The following is a 22,448-nucleotide window of genomic DNA, read 5'->3' as shown; positions in this document are numbered from 1 at the left end:
TTTTGGCAAGAATACTACATAAATTATATTGTATTTCAGGGCAACACATTAAGAGACTAAAGGATTTGAATCAAGGAAATAATATAATTCTACACATTAATTCATTAATGCATTCACTCATTCATTCAAGAAAGATTACCCTGTAAATAAAGGAAGAGAAGAAAATCAAAAATTAGTTCCCTAAGAGACTTTTGCAACTATCTTCCCTTCCAAAATTGTGAAGGAAGCCCGTGAGGAAGGAATAGATGTGGTAGATGTTAAAAAGGTGTATATGACAAATCTTGTGACCAAGTCAGTGCTGAGGGGGCAACAGGAGGGAGGATCCAAATTAAATAAACTTCGTATAATGAATAAAGTGCTGTTTTACATAAGTAACAAAAACACTTTATGCCTACGCCCTCGGCCCCTCCCCCCAAAAAACACTTTAGAAATGCATTCTTGAATTTAAAATAAAATAAATGGCTTAATAATCTTTTGTTTTCAATTAGTCAGTGTCATTATTGTGAGAAGTCCTGGCCTTCTCCTGTCTGTTGGGAGAATTCTTTCTTGGCCAGCCCGATTCTGGAGCACTGCTGTTGAGAACAAGAGGAATGGATAATGGGGGAAACGTAGAACCCATGAGAACAGCTTAATGGGTTTACGTTAGGGAGGGCAGAGAAGCAGCATGATGTAGTAAGAGGATAGATCTCCTGGGTTTGACCTTATGGATTATTTATCTTCCCTGTGCTTCGGTTTCTCCATTAATACAACAGACATAATAATAGAAGTGACTTCACAGAGGCATGTGAGTATTCATGCATTAATATGTAAAGCATTTAAAGCTGTACCTGGTACATAGTACAACTAATAGCTTTTACTATTAACACTGATAGAAAAGAAACACATAGGTATGGAAAGTAAAAGTGCAGAAGGTGAGCACTGGAGGACACTGAATTTGGGAGAGTTTGGGAAGAATAAAGTGAACCCTACATAACACGAGACTGAAAGAACTCGAGGGAAAGGGAAAGAGGATTTAAGAAGGTCTACATTTTTGAATGGATTCCTACCCTTTGTAGATTCTGAAATTTCGGTAAAAATTCGTTGTATTTATCTTTTAGCTCTGAGCTCTGTATGGTATTCTCAGATTGTGGCCTCCATTAGAGATAATCCTTAAGGCAGAAGCAAGCAGATTGGCTTAATAATATGAATTGCTTAGTAAAGGTATAAATGTGTCAACTGTTACCTCCACCACAGGGTTTGGAACACTGAGACCAGCTCTTCAAAGCCCACTCAAAAGTGTCTAATTCTTCCTGGATGACATTGTTGTTGTTGATTGTAGGTGCGGAGTCTTCATGGATGATGTACTTATATGTAAGGCTAGAGCGGGTATCATTCTCCTGAGGTATAATCTAACGCACACAGGAAAAAGATATACGTAAATCACCTGAGAATTGTAAATTAGGAATGAAAAATTATAAATATTTCAGAATATTGCTCTTATTGAAACTGGAAGACCTTCAAGTTGTTTCTAAAAACATGTTTTTATTTTAATCAATGAAGGTACAAGGGTGCCCTGTTTAAGAAAAAAAAAAAACCCACAAAACCTTAAATATATAAAACTTTGACCATAAAAAATATAAAAATACATACACTGAGGAGTAAGAGTTTTTATTATAAAAATAATAATTTTATAATAAGATTCACTGTAAATTTCATTAAGTTACATTAAGTTATATATCTCCTTAGTGCATTTAAAAGTTATTATTTAAAGTGTTTTGTTATGATGAGCAAGATAATAAAGTTCCCTTCAGAAAATATAGATTATAGAAAAATACAGGGGAAAAAATAATCCATAATTATACTAAACCAGAGAAAACTGAAGTACGTCTATCATTTTAGGATACACCCTCAAGATAGTTTCATATTGTGTGTATGTGCACATACACACATACTTTCTAGACTTGCTTATTTCACTAAATGTATTATGCACATTTCCCAAGATAGTAAATATTATTTTAAAATGTGACTTTAAATGTTAGCAGTGTATAATCCTAAAGGTCATGTGCATTATTTAACCATTTACTTATCATAAAGATTTGTATTGATTAGAATTTGTCCCCACCTTTATGGTAACTTGGGGCTAAAGAGTACAAACACCTCAGAATAGTCAGAAGAATCATTATTTTCATAATCAGATGGTATGTGAAAGTGCCCCAATTCAGCAATGCCTATTATATAGTTTTCATCTTTATTAACTGGGCAAAAGATTGTTGTTTTGGTTGTTACTTACTTAATAAATAGTTAAGTTTAATTTTCCTGTTTGTAGCCATGTCAATCTTGTCTGCTGTACATTGCATGTTCACATTATGTTCTCTTTTTGTGAAATTGGTATACATATCTTTTTTTCTAAATAATCTATGCAATAATGATATTAACTTTTTATAAGCATTACAAGGATATGGAATTTTAAAATTGCTTTTTAATTTTGTTTAGAGAAAAGATTTTAAAAAATAAATATTTATTAACTTTCACGTACTTATAAGATTATATGCATCATACAAGTGGAGAAATGTGCAATTCATTGGTATGGTGTTTTGTTTTTAGTTTTTTCTCTTTTTTGCTCAATTTCCCCCACGCCCCTCCCAAAGCCTTCCTCATCCCCCCTCCCCCAGTTGTCAGCTTGCTCTCTCTGAGTCTGCATTTTGCTTGTTCATTTTGTTCATTAGATTCCACATATAAGTGAGATCATGTGATATTTCTCTTTCTCTGGCTGGCTTGTTTCAACTAGCATAATGCTCTCCAGGTCCATCCATGCTGTCACAAAAGGTAAGAGTTCCTTCTTTTTTTACGGTCGAGTACTAGTCCATTGTGTAAAGGTACCACAGCTTTATTATCCACTTATAATTCATTGGTATTTTAAACTAAACTTTTAGAAACAGCTTTTGATTGAGAAATCGAGGGATGCTAAATCGCTAGAAAGCTGGGGTTATCTGAGTTCTAGTCTCTTTTCCTCTTCTAGTCTTTGTTTTTAAACAAGCATTAAAAACCAAGCCCTGGCCCTTACACTCTAGCCAGATGTCTAATGCTTTCAGCCCCAGAGAACCTAGCCCCCATGTTTCAGGGCTCCCTCGCTGGGGTTCCAGTCCTTTAGGGAAGGAAAGAAAGATCATGATGATAAGAGCACTGCTTGTCCACAGCCCTCTAGGCTAGGTATAAATCTCCTATCTCTCCAGCCCACATTGATCCCTATGTCCACATTACTATCAGTGGGCAAAGCCCTGAGGCCACCCACCGTGGAGGTGAAATGGCAGGGCTCTGAGACAAGACACCTGTGTGGCTGGAAAAGAATGCAGTGTAGTTACATAAAAGTGAAATAGAGCTCTGATTGCCAATCATTCAAACTTAACAAGATTTTGAATATTATATATCTTGCTATAAAATCATCTAACCCATGGAACAGAATGATAGTCCAAAAATAAACCCACATACATTTAGACAATTAATTTTTGACCTAGATGAGAAGATAATTTAATTGAAAAATAACAATTTTTGTTTTGTTTGAACAAATGGTGCTGGAACAATTGGACATTGTGGTGACTTCAAATGCTGTCCACAGATCCTTTGTACGTTCCCTCTCAATACATGGAGCTTATATCCTCACCCCTTCCATGTGGACTGGACTCACTGACTTGCTTCTGGCAAACAAAAAACAGCAGACGAGAAGGGATATTGCCGGAAGCCAGTTCCAGCATGTCAGCAGGGCTGAATCACCTGGGCTAAAAAGCATCTCCCCCAAACCTGAATAGGATTGCTTGCTGCCAGGCAGCTCAGGGCATTTTATTGCCTCCTGTTGGCCAAACACCTGAACAGCTGTAGGCTATTCCCAAATATGACAATGCTTCTGTAAATTCTACCCTTTGAAACCTTACCCTTTGAAGTGTATATCTCAACCTAGCCTTAGGACAAATCCTCTCTAATAAAATGGTAATATGCAAATTAACCATCACTCTGCTACATAAGCCATGCCCACCAGCCAAGCCACGCCCACCAGCCAATCAGGGCAAGTATGCAAATTAACCCCAATCCAAGATGGCTACAGCCACAGTGAGCAAGGTTTCCCAGGTAACAGAGGAAGCCAAGCTTTCCATAGCCGTTGCAGGCCTAAGCCTCCACTCAAGCTACAAAGTTTCAATTATAGAAGGTAAACAAATTCAAACAAATGGCGGCAGAATGGAGCTTGAGAGAGCAGGCCAGGGTTGCCGGCGGCAACAGGGGAAGCAAAGCTTTCCGCACACCCTGGCCGGGCTCACCCACTTAAGGCTACAAAGTTTCAATTGTAGAAGGTGAATTAACTGCCACAGAAATGGCTGCCGGAGCCCCAGGCTTGGCTCCGCTCCAGGCTACAAAGTTTCAATTGTAGAAGGAAAATAAATTCCAAATACCAGGGCTTCCCCTTGGGTTGCCAGGGGGCGTGGCCGGCCTGCAAACCACTACAGGCCCCTCGCTCAGGCCTCCCCACGCCCCAAGGGAACCCCTACCCTTATCTGTGACCCCCTTCAGGGCAAACCAGCTGGCCCCCACCTGTGCACCAGGCCTCTATCCTATCTCATAAAAGAGTAATATACAGATTTATCATCACTGCAACACACAATATAGCTGCCCCCATGTGGACACAAGATGGCCACCACAAGATGGCCAGCAGGAGAGGGCAGTTGGGAGGCACCCGGCCTGCAAGGGAGGGCAGTTGAGAGGGACCAGGCCTGCAAGGGAGGGCAGTTGAGAGGGACCAGGCTTGCAATGGAGAGCAGTTGGAGGTGATCAACCCTGCAGGAGAGGGCAGTTAGGGGTGACCAGGCTGGCAGAGGAGGGAAGTTGGGGGCAAACAGGCTGGCAGGGGAGCAGTTAAGCATCAACCAGGCTGGCAGCAGAGTGGTTAGGGGGTGATCAGGCTGGCAGGCAGAAGCGGTTAGGGGCAATCAGGAAGGCAGGCAGGTAAGCAGTTGGGAGCCAGCAGTCCTGGATTGTGAGAGGGATGTCCGACTGCCCGTTTAGGCCCGATCCCACCAGGATCGGGCCTAAACGGGCAGTCGGACATCCCTCCAGCAGTCCCAGATTGGAGAGGGTACAGGCTGGGCTGAGGGACAACCCCCTGCTGTGCACGAATTTCGTGCACCAGGCTTCTAGTTGTGTTAATAAAAGCAAGGGTCCTAGACAAGGAGGTAGTCTTCAGTTCCTTTAGCTGAAGATCCTCTGACCCCCAATGCCTTTCAAAATTATCTTTCGTCCTTGGACTCCTTCTTGAATCTATGCACAGCTCCTTTCTCCAGAATGCTGAACCCTTTGTAAGGCTTGGACAAAAACCCCGGCAGGATATCACTTCCAAGATTAAGTTAGGAAAGACTGATTCTGTCTTGGATGCGCTCTTCCACTTTCTCTGTGCCCTGAACCACTTGTGCTAGTGGAAGCCAGCTGCCATGGGCTGAGGACACCTAAGCAGCCTATGGATAGGCTCATATGGTGAACATCCCAGGCCTGCCAGCTCGCACAGGAATTGCTTAGGAGTAACCTTCTGAGGCCTTCCAATGGCCATGTGGCTGAGCTGGTAAGCCTTGAGGTGCTTCGCCATGGCTGACAGCAACCTTATGAGACATCCTGAGTCAGAACTAGCCATTTCACCTGCTCCCAGATACCTGATCCACAGAAACCAGGAGCCAAGGAATGTTGCTTTGTACTTAGCCACTAAATTGGGGTTAATTTGTTATGAGGCAATAGATAATATAGATATCTGTATGCAAAATAAGAACCTAACATATCACACAAAATTTATGTAAAAATTAACTAAAAATGGTTCATAAACCTAAATGTGAGATGTAAAACTACAGAACTGTTACCAAAAAAGAGAAAACACTTTGATCTTGGATTGGGGGAGGGGGGGGGAAGCTAACACCAAAATCTTGATCCATAGAAGAAACAATTGATACATTAAGATTTCAGCAAAGTTAAAATATAATGTTTTGCTCTGTGAAAGTCAAAGAGAAAGGAAAAAAAAAACTTATAGACTAGAAGAAAATATTTGGCAAATCACTTATTTCACAGAAGACTTATTATATCAAGTATATATAAACAACTCTTAAAACTCAACAAAAAGAATAACTACTTTAGCAATAGGCAAACGATTTGAACAGGCACTTTACCAAAGGGAAATAATTTTCAAAGGAAATACAAACCCTTGGGATTGAGTGGGAAGATTTGGTTTTAGATTAGTGCAATATTTTTTATAGAGAGTCTAATAAATATTTGTACACAGAATGCAACATTGTTTTTCCAATCAAGTAGATGCCTTCTGCTTTCATCCATGAGGGGATAATAAAGGTACCTTCCTGACATTAAAAACAATAACAGAATTATAGGAGGGAAATTTGGAGGGGGGGGGAAGACAGTGAATAATAGCAAAGGACAATGATCCCTTGAGAAGAGCAAAATGCCTGGTCCTGGCTTCCTGACAGAGCCAGGTCTGGCCCCTGGCACAGGTTGCTGAACTCCAGCCAAGACCGCATTCTCACTGAGAAGACTATGGAACTCGCAGGGCAGAGCACTAAAGAACAGGGGGCTGCATGGAGGGGTGGCCGAGAGGATGCATGAGTCCCAGACTGAAGGCCTGGGGGCAAGATACTACACCACCTACCACTGAATGGCTGCTGTGTGCCTGGGAATAGGACAGAGGTGCCCAGAGTCAGACGGGACTAAGAGACCTGGGAGTTCTTATCCTTCTAGGGTCAAGAGGCCTCATCAACCCCCAGGTGTTAATGCACCCAAAATACCAAGTCATAAAAATAAGGACAAAATGAAAAAGCTCAGCCATAATGAAGAATAAACCAGGCCCCTAGGATCAGAGGGAACTGACTGTCTGCCAGCTAGGATAAACCCAACTCCTATAAGGAAGGTAGCATAAACCAAAGTCCCTACAACTCATCATCATCATTGCCAGTGTATAATCAAAAAGATTGTTGAAGCGGAAAAATGACACATTAAAAAATCAGTCCATGGAAGCAGAAAACATGAAGATGCAGGACGTAAAGGAAAAATTAGACAAAATGAGTGGAAATATACAGAAATCTTAGCAGAGAAGCAGAAATGACTCTCGGGGGAAAAATGGAAATTCTAGAAAAGAAAAGCACACCCACCATCTGACATGAAAAATTTACTGGATGAACTCAACAACAGATTGGAGACCACATAAGACATAGTCGGTGAGCTTGAACACAGCTCAACAGAAATTCTCCAATTCGAAGAAGAGAGAATAAAAGATCATACAAGGATGACCAAAGACTGAGAGACTTCTGAAATAATTTCAACTGGTTTAACATACATGTAAATGAGTCCTAGGAGTAGAGAAATGACGGGGGTGGGGTGGGGTGGGGAGGGCAAACAAACTTGAACACATAATGGTAAAGTAACCCAAATTTGGTGAAAAACTTCAACTTTCAGAGCCAAGATGCTTGGTGAATCCCAAGCCTGATACATACAAAGAATGTCACAAACTAAGTGTAAACAAACTGTTAAACAAACAAAGCAAAATGACAAAGAAAAAAAATCTTAAAAAATAGCCTGAGAAAATGGACACTTGATGTATAGAGCAGCAATATATATGAGGCTACTTCTCATCAGAAATGATGGATTCTAGAAGACAGATATTACATGAATGAGTCAAAGATGGCCCCTGTATATTGGCCCTGAGGTTGTTTAGTTCTTCACCACAGGCTGAGCCTCTTTAGCTTAAAAGCCTGCTAGCAGCAAACTCAAAATTTTATATACAGTTGTTTTAAATGTAGCCTAAACAAGCTTGTTTTTAGCCATTAGAGGTCGCTTGCTTTGCAGACCCATATGAAACTGCATCCAACATCTGCTAACTATACGTGAACCTGGGGCTCTAAGGATCCCGAGCTGCTGCTGCTGCCCCTGGGAGCACTCGGACCCAGAGACTCCCCCTGTGCTGCTGAGTGACATCCCCTCGCTACATAAAGACCCTCTCCACTCTCTTCTCTCATAGGAGTTCCCTTTCTTCTCTCCCGTGTTGGATGGTGGCCCTACAGGCAAACCTGCTAAGGTGTCACCAATAAAGCTTGTGTATGTTACTGCCACCTCATAGCCATCTCCTTGATCAGCCCTGACATTCCTGGAACTCCCTGCAATATTGTAAAAACATCTCCAAAGCACTGAAAGAGAAAGACTAGCAACCACAAGTTTGTATCTAGTAAACATATCCTTTAAGAACAAGGATGAAATAAAGATATTTTCAGATAATTGAAGGTTGAGAGAATGCTTTGCCAGCACTCATGCCCACACTACAAGAAATGTTAAGGGAAATTCTTTATATTGAAAGTGAATGATACCTGGTGGAAAGTCAGATTTATAAGAAAAAATGAAGAGCGTTGGAAATGGTAAATATATATTTTCTTGTCTTTAACAAGTACTTAATTATGTAATGGTAAATATATATTTTCTTGTCTTTAACAAGTACTCAAGTCAAAAATCATAATACTGTGTTATTGGGTTTATACTGTACATATAATTATATAATAAAATATATGGTAAAGTTGTCAAAGAGTGGAGAGGACCAGGTAAATGGAATTATAAAAAAACAAGCAACTGAATATTCACTGTTCAAGATAAAAGTTTTTTCAGATAAATAAATAACAACATTACAGCTAAATCAACTGCACACAGAGAGCCTGTACTGCCACATACCAACACAATAACAGGATCGTGCAGAGGTCCATCTGTGTGAAGAGTTTCAATGTCATCTTCAATGTTATAATCCCATTCCACACCAAGATCAATGAAGGTCCGTGACTTGGCTTCTTCCCCTTTGCCATTTAAAATATAGTGGCCTGTAGCCTGGTTCTTAATAGCTAAAGGAAGGAAAATGAGTAACCAGCAGACATTTTATTTTATCATATTGCAGCTTTGATGACCCCTACTAAGTCTATCTATCCCCTTCTATACGTCAAAGACTGCGTTTATTAGCATCAAATAAGCCAAACTGAGTGTTAGTTCTGATCTGAGTCCCCTTTCCTTCATTTGCCATTTAAAATCCCCAAGAAGGATTTCTAACTACTCAAAAACCATAGCAAGAAGGTTACATAGAAGATAAAAATTGGGAAATGTTCCCATTTGAAAACACTGTCAAAGAGGTTAACAGTTTCAAACTCACTCAATCCTAGACATTTCCTCAGAACCTGGAAATACTTTGAAAATAATGGATACTTCTATAATAATTAATATAAATCATGTTTGTTAGTTCAGCATATAATATAATGAATGGCTTATTATAACATAATGGCTTATTTACTGTGTATCTCTTTCAAGTTATTCAAAAGAATCTTCTTTAGGAAATTATAAACAGCCATGCAAAGGGATCTGCATGTACCAGTCAGAAACTGGACACATAGCAGATGGTGGGGAAATTTTTATTAGACTAGTAAAATTCACATGTGGTTGCTTTTCAGTCAAAGAACTAAAAATGCAATAAAATTAAGGAGAGGCATACAGTATGGCATCAACCAAAATATCAGAACTAATTTGTCAAAATAAATATGGCAAATTTTTCTGATATTATTCCTTACTTTAATGCATTTTAACATATTTATTTTTTCTTATCCCCTAATGCAGAGCAAAAATGCACATGTACACAAATGCCAAATGGTTTTTCTTTCTTCATGAAAGAATGAACCAATCAAGGTTCAACAAAAATTAAATCTCTATTTTTTAATATTTCTTGTTTTAAAGGAAAAGTAGTTGGGAGAAATGACCAACAAAATCACACAACACAACAATGCATTTATATATAACTTGAATCCTGCATATCTATATGTGTGTGTATATATATATATGTGTGTATGTATATATATGTATATACACACACATACACACATATATATACACATCTATAGACATAATCTCATATATATATATATATATATATATATATATATATATATATATATACATATATATATATATATGCCTATACATATATAGATATAGATATATCTTTGACAGTTCCATGTTTAAATGCATGTTAAAGCAGAGCCAGTGGACAGAAACACTTACCAAGAATATGAGGAGAAGCCTCGTCTTCTTGGATTAACACATGTCTAGCACCAGGGGGTATATCAAACATCTTAAGGTACCCTTTGCATGTGTAGTAAATTTTGTAGGAAGCAAAGGAGAAAACAAAAGCGACAACCTTGGTTAGCTGAGCATTACGTTCTCACTGCTCCTGCACGCAGAAGAGGGCATACATGAACTGAAAGAAGCTGTTTCAGAAATTAACTTCAAAGCACTGGTAGCTTGTGTGACATCTGGCATGAGATTTGGGGAAAACCCCCCCCCCCTTTTTTTTAATTAAAGAGGAAGAAAAGAGTTGATCTTGTTTCTAAACTATTAGCCAGTTATCTTGTGTTGACCTGTGAATTGTGTCAACAATTCAGGCAAATTCTATACTTTCCTGCGTCCCTCTAATGTGATTTTAGTTTTGTAAACCACTCTTTTGAAGTGGGGCCAATTTTTAGAGTATTTAGTTGAACTTCTGAAAATATTTTATCTATATTATTTCAAAAGTCTAAGCAATGAGTACAGATGGCTAAACTTCTAATTAATAAGTTATCTTCAGCTGTAAAATCCTCCTTGTTCTAAAGAAATTACAAAAGAAAAATCAGTGAGCAGCTTTCATTTTTCTTGTGATCAGCAAATAATTTTAAGCTTTAAACCAGTTTTATAATGGGGATGTTTTAAAATATATATTGTAAATTTGACCAAATAATTTGTTTGGAAAATATGTGCAAATTATACCAAACATTGACTTTACATGCAGACCCTAACCTCAATCTTCCTACAGAATGAGATATGACATAGGTGATTGGAAGGTGAATACTTGCAGATTTCATTTTCTAGCAATTTGAATTCTTTATGCAAAAATAATAAATTCAATATGTTTAATGTGCTGCCTTGGGTTTTAAAATCATATATCAATCCTATTATAGTCCATCTATAATAATAAAAGCATAATATGCAAATTGACCAAACGGCCGAACAGCGGAATGACCATTTGGACGTCCCTCCAGATGATCTTCTGGATGAAGACGGGACTGCGAGGGCCGAGGCAGTCGGGGTTGTGAGGGCCAAACCCCTTGCACAAATTTCATGCATCAGGCCTCTAGTTTTATATATAAAAAACCTTCTTAGTATTATCACATGTCCTAAAAATTATCTTAAGATCACTTAGAATTAAGACCCTAACTATATTAACTATAGTTGGGGCAATTAGATAAATCAAGTGTTATATCTCATTTCTGTCAAAAAGTAAACAAATAGAGGAAGATGATGCAACTGATACCTTGTATTACAAAACATCCAATACAGTTTGAGTGCTGACAGCAATCTATAATAATAAAAGCATAATATGCTAATTAGACCGAATGTCCTTCTGGACGTCCTTCCTTCGGGACAAAGCCGCAGCTGGCAGAGGCCATGGCAGAGGCAGCAGAGGTCCTTGGCCATGGCGGCGGGCAGGGGCCGAGGCCAAGGCCCTTGCATGAATTTCGTGCATCGGGCCTCTAGTTCAGTTATAAATACACAACTGCTAATGGAATTGGAAAGAAACATGTTTGCCAATTGTATATGGACAATTAACATCTACCTTTGGGTAGGTTTATCCAACTTTTCACATTATTCATTAGTGGCTTAACTAATGGAATAGTAATTTGGGGGTCAGGGTTTCAGCACCTGAGCCAAGGAAAGTCCAGTACAAGAAAAGTACCATGTTTGCCTGAGTGTGCAATGGATACGAGTTACGTGCTTAAGATGCCAAGGACAGCAAAACAGCTTGATTCCATTTATGGATGCCCATCTTTCTGCAGTGTGCTACAACTTACCCAGTACATTTTTAGCTTCCCTTGTTTCAGCAAGAGAAACATTACGAGCTCCTTTGGGTAAAGTGAAGGCGCCTCTTGTCTTCCCTTAAATAGAATGTCTTTAATTAGTGGAGGTTTTCATGTTTATCAAAGTCTTGCTGTTTCATTGACTATATGACAAGCTATATATATATATATTTTTAGGTAAGTTAAAAATATGTTCTGTAATTTTATATGTTGAAGTAAAAATGCATATACAATAGTTAGCTAATGCCAATAAACTGTTAATAGTCAATGAAAGTAAGACTGAGCATGAATGAAAAATGATATAGGTGATTTGAAGGTGAATACTTGCAGATTTCATTTCCCAGCAACTCGAATTCTGTATGGCACCGCTTGCTTAAATGTTTCCCTGTTGGAAAAGGTTAATTAGTCTATTGAATGACTCTAACAGCCTTAGTGCAAATAAGTGGATGTTAGATTATCTTTGAACAGTTTGAATCTGTATGCCTGATGAAAGCTTTCTTCTCTTCTTCTGACCTTGATTCACAGGTTTAGCATAATTTTGGAGATGTCTGCAAAAAAGTATCACTAGCTCATATTAACACAATATATAGAATAAAAGAGTCTAAAAAATTTTCATTACATTAATTCACTCTGGAAAGAAAACAAAATGAATTATTTCACATCTAAAATATATATAACTGCAGTGAATCACTTCATAAGATGGAGAAAATTACATTTTACTCCACCAAACCATTATTTATTTTTATATATAACATTCTAATTCTATTAAAATAATATAATCAGCAAGAAGGCAATAATTGCTTTTTAACAATGTTCAAAGTACAAAACATAGTAAACTATCGCACAGGAATAACAAAGACATCAATAACCAGAATAAAGACTTGTATGCATGCATATAAGCATAACCAATGGATGCAAAACTCTGGGGGGTGAGGGCATATATGGGAGTGGGGTGGGGGGGCAATGGTAAGATATGTACACATATAATACCTTAACAAAAAAAAATTGAAAAAATAAAAATATATTTAAAAATAAATAAATAAAATAACTAGAATAAAGAATGCCTAAGAAAACACCGGAAATAAGTCACCTAGCTCTGCCACCCTAAGTATATCAAAGAGCAAAGCAGGGATGTGTGGAATTGACTTGAGTTGGGTAGCTGAGGTATAATGAGAATAAAAAGAAATAAGAGAGTTATTCCATTTGGATGAAGACCAACTTTTTAATAATTTCTTTTCTCTTAAAAAGGAAAATTACAGCCACAACATTTACTCAAAGTACACCAAATCATTTTGTGTTATTTTGGATGATATAAGTTTCTCAAGGGAAGCACCACATCAAATTTATTTTTAAATGTCAAACTCTCAGAAATATTTGCCTAGTAAATACTTATTGAATAACAAAATAATATTTGTTATAAACTAAAAATTTTTTGTAATAAATGCTTGCATCTGCATTTTTATGAAAATTCCAATGGATAATTATGAAACTACTAATATTTTTTCATATTTTTTGTGTTTTTGTTCCACCTGTTGAAATTTACCATATCATATGCCTAAGACCAGGTCATTAATTATATAACAAGCACAAAAGTTCACATGCATAAACAATTATATCATAGGTTATTTTTGTTTGTACCTCAATTTTGTTTAATTTAAATTTTTAAAAAATACATAAAATATGGACCCTAGATTTATAGACTTAGAAATAAGAAAAACCTGTTCATTTTTAAAGTAAAAGAAGTAAAACTAATGTAATATTTTAAATTGTATCTAAAGTTTTGTGATTTTTTTAAAGTTCCGATTAACAATTTATGTGCAATAGCAAGTTCAAAATAAGCATCAATTTTATTAGATCTAATGCATTTTATTAAAAGCAAAATAAAAGATTTCAGCTAACTCTATAATTGATAGTGATTTTACTTGTTCCTTATCAAAATTTAGTAGATAATTTTTTATCATGAATGCTATGGAGCATGAAAAGTTTTTAAAAATATTTCCTTAAAAGGTTATCTGAATAAAAATAAATCAGCAGCTAATGTTTTATTATGTTTATAGAGAAAACGCTGCATTCTTAAATGAATTCTCAAAAAATACAAATCACAGAGAAGGATACTAAATTCATCAGAGGCCTCATCTTACCAAGTTTCCTGGGAGTTCTGGTAAATGTCCCCTTCACAGTTCGACAATGGGAGTTATCTCCTCCACAGACACCACACTTATCTTCCACCTTGTTAGAACCAATTTCTTTATCACAGCCCACTTTCTGGGGAGAGAAGTGAAATATGGCTAATCTTAATGTGTCAAGTCAAGGTCAGTATCCTAGAGAACGATGACTTTGTTTAATCAGGAGCCCACAGTTAGGCCGCTTGCACCAAACTTTCATTCTGGCTCTGATTTAAATACCTCAGTCTTTTAAAGAACTACTGTGCCATCAAATGACTAGTACTCCAGATAAACTTCCCCCAGTCGAATGACCATCATATACAGTCATCATCATCATCAAACATGTATTAAGCACAAATGTAGTAGATGCCGAGGAGACGAAAAGTTGGTGAGTTTCCCTGGTTGCTTTCATGTTTATAAAGATGAATAATAAAATCGTGAGTTGTACATTAGTACAAGCTTTACAAGTTGGCTAGGGATGGAAGACAAAACTTTACCAAAGTGGTAGAGACATTCACAGGACCCTGAAAGAATTGAGTTTGTGGAAATACATGCTAGGAATGTGGAGGGATTCTAACAGAGCCATGGAAATTGTGTGTTCACATAAAGTGGGTTCAGAGAACAATATTTAGCCACATTTAAACCAATGGAAAGCTGGTGCAAAGCCCGGGCTGTGCAAGGCCTTGAGTGTTCACATTTTCACATTAACGTAACTGGGAATTACTGAAGGTTTTCTGAGCTGGGGCAGCTTCTTAATGTAAATCAGTGTAGGATAAGAATATGTGGCATGCCACAGTGCTCAGAAGTTTGAGATGAAAGTGGGCAGAGGAAATAATTATCACACATCCATTGATGTGCAAGACATGAGGGAGGTGAAAGATGACCAAACACAGATTTTACTTTCAGGGAAAATTCGGATCAACTATGAGGCACCTGTGCATGTAAGATTCATTAATATAACACTAGTTGTTCTGAAGTGAAAAGAAATCAAACAGGAGCGATGTGTTCAGTTAGTAACGATAGTTCCCTATATATGAACATGAGTAGGTAAAAAAAACCTGCCTTTAAAAAAGAGATTAAATGGGGCCAAAAAAACAGTTTTTACATCTTTGCTATTTTTGTTCTGAGGAAAGTTTCTATTATCTCTTAAACAAAATATAAAATACATTAAGCATTGATTTTTTTTTAAAAAAATGTACTTTAACAGCAGATGGCTACTAGTCAAGAACTCAAAGCAAAGGCATTGTTCCCACGTTGTATTCCCAACCTACAGACATCAGAGTGACTTAGGAAAAGAATTTGGCTGGAAACTGGGACAACTACATTTAAGTCTTGATTCGGCCAGTGAGCAAAGTTTGATTTTATTAAGTGCAGTTTCTCCCAGACTTAGTTTTGCTAATGAACTATTCATACATTTACATCATAATGTGATATCCCAGATATGAAATGGTTTAAAAGTTCTGAAAATATGCAGATGAAAGATAGTAAAAGTAGAATTGCAATACATTGCAGAGAGCTCACCACACACTCTCCTCGCACACATATGCTGTACGGGTCTTTGTAAGAACAGCGCGTCCCATCATGTACCAGCTGTTTCATGTAGGCAACGTCGCCAGTCTCTTTGGATTGACAGTAAAGGTGGCATCTTTTCTTGGCTGCACGAGATGGAGGATTAAATCAACTATATAAAGTGGTATATTTGAACAGTATATTTCATTTTTTAAATATAAAGTTTCAACATGATTTCCTGAAAACAAAAAAAAAGTATAAATAAATAAAATAAAGAGAAGAAATTACACATATTTAACATATTTGTTTCAACCAGGGTGACCATATGATTTAACATCTAAACTGGGATACTCTTGAGAGTGAAAAAGGGCTCTATTAGTAACTACACAGGGACAACAGGTCTAAACTGGAACTATCTCACAAACTAGGTTGTGCAGCAATCCTGGATTTAGCCACAGCTCTTCAAATGCTTTAAATCAGAACCACTTTACTTTCAGTGGTGCTTACAGCGCCGAAAGGGTTTCTCTTTCATTTAACCCAATGAGCTAGTACACCTTTTGCCTTTGTATAATCTCAATTAAATTTAATATAATTTCTGTGACTCACTTCACCAAAATAGATTGAAAAAATAATGCATTTCTTCCTAATGCATTGCAACTTTTAATTCCTACATGGATGCACCTTTCTTTTAAAACAGCTTTTCAACTGAACTCAGCAGTGCACTATATCACATGATAATCAAGTAATTATTTTCTTTTATTCTTCCAAGTAAAAAATATGGTAAGAAGTTTCCATCTGAACATAAGTAACTGAAAATTCAAGGGTAAGAAGTGAAACGTTAAAAGGAGTCTCCAAGTGTATTTTTCAGAAACTGGTGTATAGTACAAAAGTAAAAAGGTTGTGAGGTTTCTGTTGTTGTTAAATACTGGTCTTTTTCTTACTCCTGACCCCACTGTAAAAGAACAGTATCTCCCTCTAATTATTCAGAAAGGACAGGTAACAAAATTCCAAAAGTGTTTCCTAGTGGAGGGATTCCCATTGAATGAGGAAACTCGACACCTCTTCCAGGCTTTTCATTTTGTCCGCATTCCACTCGTCTTTTCAGTAGCGATGGTGGTAGTGCTACTTGCCAGGAACTATTCCACAAGTCTCACCGCTCTAGAGAAAGGAGGACGCTATCCTTATTCTTGGAAACCCAGAAGGACTTACCCCTGTAAGCACCAAGGTTTCTAAGTTACCACAGAGGGATCAAGAGTCCAAGGGATTGGTGTAGACAAAGCATAAACTCTAAGTAACCATCCACACAGCGGGGAAAGGGCAGGCTTCTACTCACAGTCAGGATGTTCATAGGGCATCCAGTGGTGTTTGGTGTTCTGGAATTCAAAGTGGGAGTTACGCTGCTGGCACTGCTGTGCTCTGAAGTCTTCAAAGTGCTTTGGGCATTCATCTGTATTACAAAGCTGGTACTCAAAATTAACACCCGGGCAATCCTGACCACCATTGATGGGCCTAAAGAAAAGACAACATTTAAAAAGGCCTTTTGGCTCTGGTCCAGCAGTGGAAGCTTGCAGGCACAGTGCTCCAGGGAGGGCAGAAAGCCAGAGTTTCTGAGCTGCCAGCACCAAGTGAATGAACTCATACTTCCTAATTGCAATTCCTTTCCAAAAGCACCATCCTCTCCCTGCTGGGGGCAGGGAGGGGGCCCAAAAGTCAACTTCAAGTGGCTTTTCAGACAGTATATTTTAAATGCATGGCAAAAATCTATAAAGAAATAAAAACATAGATATGAACTCGAAAATTTTATATTTTCTACCATGCATAAAACATGTAGATGCAGCCCAAAGTGACTGTGACCACAGCTCTATGCCTCAGTTTCCCGTCTTTTCTTCCTTAGAGAAATATTTAGAGGATTGAATGCATTACCATATTTAAACAACTTAGAACAGAGTGTGACTCATAGTGAAACTCAGATGCTCTTATTACTGTAATTTTTATTGCTTTTTTAAATTTCTACTACCATCATCTCTTCCTGTGAAGACATGTATGTGACCTCAGTCTTTATAAAAGACATGTTCAGAGCCATCCGCTGCCAGACACACAGGGATACTCACATTTTAAACCCTAGACAAGGAAGAATGTCCTAAGGTTAATATTTTGGTTATTTTTTCCCTTAGAAAATAGATTTTCTTGAGTGTGCAATAGGAATTCAATCAATTTAGTCTGGGTGAATAAGTAGATAAATTTGCCCAAACAGCTCTTTGGCCTTCTTCTACCATCTTTATTTTGTTGTTGCCCTGCCCTGAAGCATCCCCCTTCTAACCCAAGTGGGTAAGCATATGTGTTCGGTGTTACTGCCACTGTGACACACCTGTGCTTCTAACAGTGGGTCTAATGGCCTTGGTGCCCAGGCCCTAAGAGCACAGTGATGGGCTTCCCTACTCAACTCTTTAATATTCCTAAACAGCAATTTCTTCAAAATCTCTAATCTTCATTTGAACCTCTCATCTTTACCACTGACTACAGTTCACAAAATTGATAAATGGAGATTTATCCAAAATAGACACTTAAAGCCTTAGTTTTCATGCTCTGTGTTTTACATGTACTTTACGAAATAGTAATAACATTATATTGAAGCATTTTCTAGCCTTTACAAAAATGACAGAATTACAGGGGTCATACTCACATTGGATTGTTGCACTGGCGTGTTCTGAAACGAACACCAGTTCCACACGTCCGGGAACAGGAGCCAAATTTGGTCCATGACCCCCAATTGCCATCTTGTTTTTGTTGATTAGCATTCTTCCACATGCAATGCCCCTTGTAGCACCACTTAGGAAAATGACAAAGGGCAATTATGAAAATCATGCATATGCTAAAGCTAAAGTTGTTATATAAGAACCACCAATGAAAGGGCTTCATTCCTCCAACCCCCACCATGTGGAAATGTATTTAAAATGACCCAAAGCAATCTATATATATATGTGTGTGTGTGTGTGTGTGTGTGTGTGTGTGTGTGTATACACACATATAAGGTTAATATGCTAAGTGTCCGACTGTCAGGGTAATGACGTCACATAGCAACGCACAGCTGCCTCTCCCTAGCAACTAGCCTCCTTGGAGTTTCTTCAGCCCAGGAACACGACTTGCTTTATAGCAGGTGCAAACATTTCACAGTTTAACCAAATGTCTGTAAGTGTTTTCAGGTGCCTCATCTCATTTGATCCTCACGGAAGACCTGGAATAGGTAGACAGGAGACTTGATGGAATCCTATTTTCTTTTCATTAGCCGGAAAACAGAGATTTAGAAAGCTTAGAAACTTGACCCAACTAAAAAGGAAGTAAGAAATGGTGGACCTTGAAAATGATTTCAGGTTTTCTCACTGCACAGAATATACCAAACATGGCTGCAGTTAAATATTTTACCCTTTGTTCTCCCTACATGATCTACAACAATAATCTACTTCATGTTGATATTTACTGCAGTGTTGTTGACAATTACCTGAAAGAGAAGTTGGGGTGCTCCACTGGGCTGGAAAAAGTTTAGCTAAATCAGAAAGCAGGTCTAATTAAGCAAGTTTATTTTATATCTATGAAAGGCTAAGTTGACTCAAGCATCGCGACACATATAAAGCTCTCACTGGCGCAAATTGCACGTGTGTGTTTCGATCTGTCATTGTAGATCGTTAATTTGGTTGTTTTTGTTGACATTCTGAAGCTGAAAGAAAGCGGCGTCATCACATGGAAGTAACAATGGTGATTAAATATGATTGTAATAGTGATCTGGATAGATATAATTATCCCCATGTAACCGAAGTTGCTGTCGTATTCAGAAACGAAGATGGAGGACCTCCTTTTGAAAGGGACTTGCTCATTCATTGTAAACCAGATCCCAATAATCCGAATGCCACTCAAATGAAACAAATCAGTATCCTGATTCCTATATTAGATGCAATGACGTATCGTTTTCCCACATGGTGAAAAGACTGGGGAACCGATATTGCATTATGACTCAGAGATGACAGTGTAATCGACAATAATACTAGATTCAACAGATGATGCCGAAAAGGAAAATTTTCCCATCAAATTTCTTAAAAGTGTTACTTCTTCGGGAATGCCATGTCATAAATTAGAATTGAAAGTAGGTGCAATCATCATGTTATTGAGAAATGTTAATAGTAAATGGGGTCTTTGTAATGGTACTAGATTTATTATCAAAAGATTGTGACCTAACATAATCGAAGCTGAAGTATTAACAGGATCTGTGGAAGGAGAGGTTGTTCTGATTCCAAGAATTGATTTGTCCCTGTCTGACACTGGCCTCAGTATTAGAATAAGTTTAATCAATTTATCAGTCATTGTTTTTACCAGTTGTTTTTATATCATGTTTTTGTTGTTCTTATATCATGTTGTTATTATTTATTTTAAATCATTTATATATTATTTTCATATACATTTTACTAATTTTCTTTCATCTCTGACACTTCTATTATAGAGAAAGGGTGAATCGCAATATTAAAATATTTCTTCTAATTAATTTCCTTTCAAAGTGCACGAATCCCTTCACCAGGCCACTAGTTATAACAATAACAATAAGGTTCCCTCTACAAAGGGTAATTTAGACTTACTAGTATGTTTTTAAGTATAAAATTGAAATGAAAAAAAAAATTCATTCTGAAGAAGTTTTATATGATACATTTATTGGTGAGTATCAAATGTGACCAATAAAAATGATAGCTAATTTGCGCAGTACGTAATGTGGAACATTGGAACCTGGAGAGGATCATGAGTAATAGGAGACCATCTGACCAGTAAGTAATGACGTGGGAACTGCCAGGAGCCTGACAGCACGGAGGCACCTACCTGACAGTGCCCGGCACACAGCAGGTGCTCAAAGGTGTTCTTTCCCCTTCCGACATTTTGACTTGCTTTTTTATCCCACAATAAAAGTATTTCTTACAACGCAACTTTGGTAGATTTGAATATAATACAAGTGAGTTTCAGGAAGTTAGATGTTTGGAGTTTATTTGGAGGATATCTTTTTCATAAAGCAAAAATGAATCAACTCACTGTTGCTCTTGTTTTTTTAGTCAAAAGTTTGTAATACTAAATTTCCCCACAGCGGCACACCATATGGAATGTGTTTAGCATAGTGCCTGACAAAGTTTAAACACGAATAGTAGCCCTAACTGGTTTGGCTCAGTGGATAGAGCGTCGGCCTGCAGACTGAAGGGTCCCAGGTTCAATTCCAGTCAAGGGCATGTACCTTGGTTGCGGGCACATCCCCAGTAGGGGGTGTGCAGGAGGCAGCTGATTGATGTTTCTCTCTCATCGATGTTTCTAACTCTCTATCCCTCTCCCTTCCTCTCTGTGAAAAATCAATAAAATATATTTTAAAAATTTTAAAAAAATAAACACGAATAATGGCAGGGTTTTACTATTATTATTATTATTATCATTATTATTATGCTTATAATCCTCATTGCAAGTACAGTTTATACACATTTGCAATAGAGCTTTATAGGCATTAAAAGAACTAAAAGCTTTATGAATCATCAATGCCAGCTTTTGATCCTGTCTACCATATCTTATTTCCAAACTAGTAAAGGCACTTCAACTTGAGTTCTTAACATGCCTTTGTTTTGGAATGGGTGATCTTTCCCCTTAGGAGTAGGGAGCTTGGCACTTGGCCAGTTTCTGAGCAATCAATCCTGACTACACAATTTGAGATTTAAAACCTCTGGGCATCTTTCCCCAAAGGAGCAAGGCCAAATCTTCTGTATAAATTCACAGGACTTTATTTCTGGACAACTTTCACAAGGAGTGGGACGCCAACAAGTAAATCAAATCCCATTAACAGGGTCCCAGATAGTCTGCTGAGCTGCTGCTTCATGATCTATCAGTAGTGGGTTGAATAGTCCCAAAGATCTCAGGTCCTAGAATCTGTAAATATTACCTTATTTGGAAAAGAGTCTTTTGTAGGTGTGATAAAATTAAGGGCTTTGAGGGGAGGTTATCCTGCATTATCCAGGTGGGCCCTAAATGTCATCATGTGTATCTATCCTCATAAGAGAGGGGCAGAGGGACATTTGCACACAGAAGAAGAGAAGGGAGAAATGTGGTCATGAAGTTGGAGATTGGGATGGTGCAGCCACAAGTCAAGGAATGTGGGCAGCCACTGGAGGAAGAGGCAAGAACAGACACTCTATTACAGCTTCTGGAGAGAGTATGGTCCTGCCCACACGTTGATTTTGGCTCAGTGAAACTGTAAGAAAATACATTTCTGTTATTTCAAGCCACTGAGCTTATGGTAATTTGTTAGAGCGGTCGTTGGAAGCTACTATATAATGTTAGCCCATTACCATTATGAAACCTCATGTGGTATGGTCCTCATAAAAATGCCAATACAGCTATGTTCATCAGTTTTCAGACTTTGAAAGGTGATTAAATCTCAATAGTATAGACTCACTTTTCCAGCAGCACATTCAGTCCCATCAAGTGGGGGTCCCTTTTTAGTCTTGCAAAAGTAGGGATTATCAGGATGGCTACACCACAGCTGTTTACATGGGTCAAAGGTTCGGAACTGAAAGAGAATCAAAATCACAATGAAATACAGATAGCAGGACATGCACCAACAACATCTTCTGTTTCAATTTCAAGTCAATAGCCTAAGTTGTGGCATGTTGAGAAAAAAATAATGCCTAAGAATTCTAAGCAGAGAATATTTTTATTCTGCTTTTCTAAAATAACAGTGATAAACGATTTGTCTGGGAGTCTCTAATTGACTCAGTATTTCTACATCCCAATTCTATTTTCTGGTTTTCAAGTAGACAATATTAGAATTTAAAATAGTAAT

General features: G+C 37.7%; 1 protein-coding gene across 3 annotated transcripts in view; it reads right to left on the bottom strand.

Annotated features, from left to right (window-relative positions):
- The window catches only part of ADAMTS3 (ADAM metallopeptidase with thrombospondin type 1 motif 3), a 238,617-nt gene that overhangs the window by 12,445 nt on the left and 203,724 nt on the right, over window positions 1-22,448 (bottom strand). For 2 of the 3 annotated variants that reach the window (XM_079769486.1, XM_079769487.1), the window contains 8 exons: window positions 22,062-22,175; window positions 18,279-18,424; window positions 16,929-17,104; window positions 15,608-15,741; window positions 14,063-14,186; window positions 10,093-10,173; window positions 8,728-8,891; window positions 1,223-1,388 (listed from right to left, as the gene is read on the bottom strand). In XM_079769486.1, coding sequence (XP_079625612.1) covers window positions 1,223-1,388; window positions 8,728-8,891; window positions 10,093-10,173; window positions 14,063-14,186; window positions 15,608-15,741; window positions 16,929-17,104; window positions 18,279-18,424; window positions 22,062-22,175 — 1,105 coding nt within the window. Of the gene's footprint in view, window positions 1-1,222; window positions 1,389-8,727; window positions 8,892-10,092; window positions 10,174-11,915; window positions 12,000-14,062; window positions 14,187-15,607; window positions 15,742-16,928; window positions 17,105-18,278; window positions 18,425-22,061; window positions 22,176-22,448 lie in introns of all 3 variants that reach the window. The other variant, XM_079769488.1, reaches the window with a different exon arrangement.

This window comes from Cnephaeus nilssonii (genome assembly GCF_951640355.1).
Source record: "Cnephaeus nilssonii genome assembly, chromosome: 1".
Classification (NCBI taxonomy): domain Eukaryota; kingdom Metazoa; phylum Chordata; class Mammalia; order Chiroptera; family Vespertilionidae; genus Cnephaeus; species Cnephaeus nilssonii.
Note: the sequence above shows the minus strand (reverse complement) of the source record. Positions and strands in the feature narration are given on the sequence as shown.